General features: G+C 39.5%; 1 protein-coding gene across 1 annotated transcript in view; it reads left to right on the top strand.

Moving 5' to 3' along the window:
* Positions 1-3,683, top strand: part of CFAP57 (cilia and flagella associated protein 57) — a gene marked incomplete at its 5' end in the record, with an annotated part of 22,158 nt that extends 18,475 nt beyond the window's left edge. Inside the window, 3 exon segments of the mRNA XM_008640812.2 lie at positions 2,651-2,777; positions 3,062-3,198; positions 3,200-3,683. Of these exon segments, the coding sequence (XP_008639034.2) occupies positions 2,651-2,777; positions 3,062-3,198; positions 3,200-3,280 (345 nt within the window).
* Between the last annotated feature and the right edge of the window lie 2,176 nt (positions 3,684-5,859).

Genomic DNA, 5,859 nt, shown 5'->3' with positions numbered 1-5,859 from the left:
AGCAGGAATTATCATGGTCTTCCAGTCTTTCACAGGGGGCTTTTAAGACTGGACAAAGTTCTGTCAGGATTTGCTTTGAAAAAGCAAATGACATCTTGACAGTCTTCTAGCTCTGTATTTTTATTATTCCTCAGTTGTGCTTACATTTTCAGAGCTATTCCTTCCTCTCTGGGAGATTATTCATAGGTACACTCCACTAGTGACTGCTGCAACAGATGATTAGAACTGTCAAGATAATTTTAATTATTTTTACCAGTTGACAAGTCGCCTGTAATTCAACTATTAGTTTTTCCTCCAGCATTCTGTATTGGTAATGGCTTCTTTGGATACATAAAACCAGAGACACTGAATAACCTTGAAGTAGTGCTGCTTAAACTGAAGCCCATATAGGATGAAGTTTCTATATGTCCTACCTGTCTCTGACAGTCAGCACTGTAGTGACTTCCTAGGCTGTAGATGGCATCCATGTCATGTGCCATTGTACCTGATGGCCTCATCATCCATGCATTTGATCAGTCCTTTTTCTGAAACAATTAGTTCTTTGCCACAACATCCCATGACAATGAGTTTTCCCATGAACATTTAATTTAATCCATTCTGTGACATTGCATTGCAGTGCAAGCATTCTGTCAGAATGCAAATATTGAATTAAAGGCTAATCTGTCTGGAGAGAAGGCCTCTTCAGAAAAATATTATCAGTGTCAACCAACAGCCTTTTAGCACCAAGCAAACCAAACAAGACATTTCTACATAGCCCAGATTGCCTCATACAAGATACTCTGTATTATATTTTCTGATAGACCAAAAGCAAGATCTTCATTTGATAGCAGCAGGCAATCACTTGGACCGAACCTATGAAGGTGCTCATGACTAAAGTACACCTAAATGGAAATGCTGTGCCCTATCCCTGAAAGCTGGTCAAAAGAAAATTACCTTGACTGATTACTGGAAGTTACCTTCTTCATGTGTTCTTTCAGGATCAAGCTCTGGAATAAATGCATAGAGTCAAATGTCATCTGTATTTAAAGGCTTGAATTAAACAAGTCAGACTCAACAAAATATTACAGTTCCAGAGCTGCCTGAGCACACCAACTCCTGCTGCATTTATAGTCCAGCATAACCACTGCAAGAGCGACTCTTCCTGCCCAACAAGTTCAGATCTTAATGAATCTGCCACTCTTCCTCCAGTCAGTGATTTTCAGCTGAGGAGGAAGTAAAGCACAGCTGCTGTACTTGCCTTAGTGTGAAGTATTGATAATCTTGCCACACACGTGCCCTGAGCTATTGCTGCCAACCTGAACTCCTTGAGTGCAGCCACATACAGAGAGGTGCAGTGAGCTTTGTACTTTGCTATTGACCAGTCTGCAGTTGTGTGGTGCCAATACTTTTACAAGCATACTTGAAGGAACTGAGTCATATGCTTTTGCACAATCTTTTATGGCAACATAATTATCTCTGTCAGCCAAAATTATCATTAAAACAAAAGTAAAAACAAGATTTGAAGACACCTTTTTCATGGAAATATTTCATTAATCCTTGTTCTTATCTCCTGTTGTTTTAGTGGGTTCCCTACTGCTTGAGACAGGTATTATGTGAGGTACCCTAAGCATGCCTTTTTGCCATCTTTTTAAAATATTGCTACATATGATGAAGTTTCAGGGGTTGGAATGGTGCTGTGTTCCAAAAGTTCTAAAAAAACCACCACGGGTAGCTGAAATAGCTATTCTTAGTTCAACTATGATGGCAGATGTTTAACATTTGCCTTAGTTATTGATGTGGTAAGGTATTCACTGTCTTGTAAGAGGTAAATACGCAATTCCACTTCATTCCCTTGAATACAGAAAAAAAATATTTAGTTAAAGGTGCTCCTGTTTCTGAATCATGAGCAGCAGTTTTATCATCCTTCACTAGTATTAGCCCATACTGGTTTTGCTGAAGTCTTTGAACCTGTTGCAACAATGGGTAAATTACATTTACTGGCACTTTCACAGCTCTTCAGCAAGATGCTTCACGGTAGGCTACTAAAAACTTAGAGGATTGAACTTTTATGGGCTGAAAACCGGCTGAAAAAAGAACAAAAGATGAATACATTGCTAACTTTTCCTTATAACAGCATGTTAGCAGTAGGTATCTCAAATCTCCAAATGCTTTATATATTTCTCAATTTGGAAGGAGTGTGGAAAAGTGATGTCTGTCAGAACTAATGAGGAGGGCCTTGAATAATTGCAAGGAGATAAAGATCATTTGAGTGAACAAATACATAGTGACAAATGAAAAGCAAAATAATACACACTGGAGGGAGAGATGGGAATTCTTCGCATTAATTCTGAATTAATTGGATCAATTTAGGAAGGCCCTGAGCTTCCCTTTGGACTTGGCAAGGAAGATGATACCTTGGAGTGCAGCTGAAGTCAGAAAAGCAAAACAAATAATAGTTTTTTGAGCTAACGTGGTTTGAATACTGTCATGTTCTGTGTCACATCTACTGTGGTCTCACCTGAAATGTTGTGTACTCTACTGACTGCCCAGCACCTTCTGCTTGTGATATTGATTCTATACTGTCCGGTGTCTTTCTCAAAGATATGAAGATACATGTTGCTCAGCCAGATAGTACCTGTGCTTTTCCTTACAGAGCATGTTGTTTTTGCAGGAAAATGTGAGTCTGATTAAGGAAATCAATGACTTGCGGCAAGAACTAAGGGTGGCCCATGCCCAAGTGCACGACCTCCGGTCAGCACTGAAATTAAACAAGGACAAAAAGGCAATTGAAGACACAGGTGAATAGTTCTTGTATATTTTCCATATTGTCAGTACTCATTGCAGAAGCCCTTTTTGTCCTTGGTGAGCAATTCTATTACTGTCTGTGTTTCATTCTAGCTTGTCTGCCTGGTGGTACCTGTTATATTCTAACGTTAACTGTAGAAGCTGCTAATTCCTGCAGATTCTTACTGTTTAGATCTACTCCTTCAGCCCTGAAAGATGCCTTCCCTTGTTCATGCCAAAGAACTGTATGAGCTGGACCTTTGTTACAGTGCTAAGTCCTCTCTATTTTATATTCTAGCTCCCTCCAGTGAACTTCTGTCCAGCCCAGCTGTCCTAAGGTTGAATCCAGAGATGGAAAGTGAAAAAATCATAGAAATGCAGCAGCTAGAAATTCAATATCTGCGAGACCAAATCCAGGAGAAGGGACAAGTCGTGAACTGTCCAGCTTCAGTCTCTCTTGGTCAGAAATCTTCCTGAACTGAATCTGGAAAGACACCACAAGACAGAGCAACACTGATGTGGTTCAAGGATGCCTTATTATATCCTCCTGGCAAGATCAGAAATGCAACAGCATAGATTAGACTTACATGGTCCTACACTCTTCCACTAGAAGCATTTGTGCAGCAATCAGTGTTCTGAACACTTCTTCTACTTTCCTGAAATCTGCCCTTTTCATGACTTGGGAGCCAAGAGGAAAAAAAAAAAATTGTGTTAGTGTAAAACTAATCTTTGTGCCTTCATGCTAGGTACTCATCTTTCTCTTGAAAACTAATGTGTCCTAATTCAGAAGAGCTGGTCAAACTGTAAGCCTTTTCTGCTAGAATTCTAGTTTGGTGTAATTGTGCTGCAAAATTCAACATCAGCCTTTTATTTTCCAGTATTAAATTGTCCATGTCCATGCAAAGGACTGCTGCTCTTAAGACAGATGTCATTGTTATTCCAAGCAGGTATCCAGTCACAGATTAACAACCCTTGTGAGGGCAACCTTTGACTCAAGTACCCCCGGGCTAGAACCCTTGCTCATGCATCTGCCTCCTGTCTAGAGATGTGTTGCCTCATCTGCTACAATAATTTCAGCAGCACAAAAAAAGTCAGCCCAGTTTCAGGCTCCCAAAATCTGGAATGAAGTTGAAATCTTATGTCATAACTCCTATAACTTTGATTAATTGATTTTTGTTTGTCTTTTTTCCAACATCCACAATCCCTTTAGTTCAGTTTTTCAGTGAAATTCTCCTAATAAGACACTCTGCAAAGTACTCATACACAGAAAAAGGCAGGGAGTCATTTCTTTAATATTGAGGGGGGGAAATCCCCTATATTTTTCATCTTTTGTTGTCAGTGCATGGCACGCTGTCCCACTGAGGAGTATTTCACATGTATCAGAAGTTTAAGCTACTGGTTGAGCATGGAATGATATGGTACTGTAACAGCCAGTACATCGCTGGTTCATTTCCTATCCTGAATTGTGGAAAAGTGATGAGTGCTTTTATATAGTTCTAATAATACTATACAGAAGAAGGTGGTGCCAGGGCTGGGTAACATGTAAGCTGCATTGCCATCAGGAATACTAGACTCATTTCCAGGGTAATACCATGGCAAAATAGATGGTTCCGTGAGCTCCAATGACTTTGGAGATTTCAGCTGAGTGCTTTGTCCCTGAATGTGGAATTAAGTTTCTTTAGTCTATTTTTTTTTTTTCCATTTTGCATCTTTAAACTGTATGGAGCATAGGTTTCACAGGAGCAAAAGGAAGAAGTTAATAGTTTGTTAATGGGCTAGCTTAACACCCTTTCTTCCTCCTCCCCTCCCCATATAATCATCTTGATACTTCCTGTACAGAAAGAGGATGTAATTAATGTAATTAGTAAATATTTTAGAAACTAGTTCCCTCTAAAATTTTCAGGACACACCCATTTTAATTTGCTAGGCTCTGGTGTGGTATAATTTTCCCCTCTCTCTGTCAGGACAAATTGAGTGCTAGAATCATACAACACACTGCTTTAATAGTTGTGGTTTAGAGAACTGCAATCAACCTCTCTGAAAAAGAAGAATCTTTTCCTAATATGCATATACAGGTAGAAAATTATTTCTAAATGGTGACTGGTAAGCTTAAAAATATGCCCCTATGTCACTCTTGTTAGAAAAATTTTGAAGGCAATACAAAGCCTGTCAGATGAAGCCCAGATAGCTTCAGCTGCCAGACTAGGCTGAAGAGGATTTTGAACTTGATCTTAGTGGCTAATGGGCAGCTAAAACAGTGCTCGTACAGGGGAGCATTAAACATCAGGCACAGCAGAGTGTTACAACTAAAGTTCATCAGACCTGCTCGAAGCAAAATAGATGTACAAGCCCCTCCTATACTGAGAAAATCAGACCAAGGTCAAACTTCCATGCATATACTCTATAAATGTTTTATAGTTAAGTTGTAACTGGATTATGGTTTGTGTGCTAATGGTCTTCTAAATTCTCTCAGGGTGCAAAAACATTTTCCCCTTTCATTCTCTCTTGATTTGCATTGTTATGTTTCTCCTTTTGGTACCTCCCTAAAGGAGCTGGTAAGCATCTCATGCTCTTATAAATCTACAGCCCACTATTTAAAATGAGTGCATGGCTATCTGAATAAGGTTTCCCCTTAGATGATTTCTTTGCTAACTAGGCCAACTAAAAGACCAGGTATTTCTGTATAGGGTCAAGCTCATTGTTCAAAGGTGTTTGTATAGTAAAACCCATCACATTCCATTTGGTTTTTTTATGTTTGGGACAACAACCTTTGGACTGATGATATTTTACAAGTCTCAAAAGATCTATCACATTTTTCTCAGACAAATTCCTGAAGCTGTCACACTATTTGGTTTCTATTTGATTAGCATATCCTAAGCTTCCCTTCTCACAGCCTGATAAAAAGCAAGCACGTGACTTAAAAACTGAGCCTCCCTTTCCATTAGCCAGGCAAGAGCTGTTGTTCAGTCCCATTCTCTTCTTCCTGCATTTCCCTGGAGATTTTCCAGCTGCTCAGACTAACGGTAATGATCCCTTCTGCTATCATGAAACCCAGCCAGAAAGGAGGGGACATTCCCCTATGAACTTCAACATTCC

The sequence above is a fragment of the Corvus brachyrhynchos genome, unplaced genomic scaffold (assembly GCF_000691975.1).
Source record: "Corvus brachyrhynchos isolate BGI_N302 unplaced genomic scaffold, ASM69197v1 scaffold48, whole genome shotgun sequence".
Taxonomy (NCBI): domain Eukaryota; kingdom Metazoa; phylum Chordata; class Aves; order Passeriformes; family Corvidae; genus Corvus; species Corvus brachyrhynchos.
The sequence above is the reverse complement of the archived record's forward strand: the minus strand, read 5'-3'. Positions and strand labels throughout refer to the sequence as shown.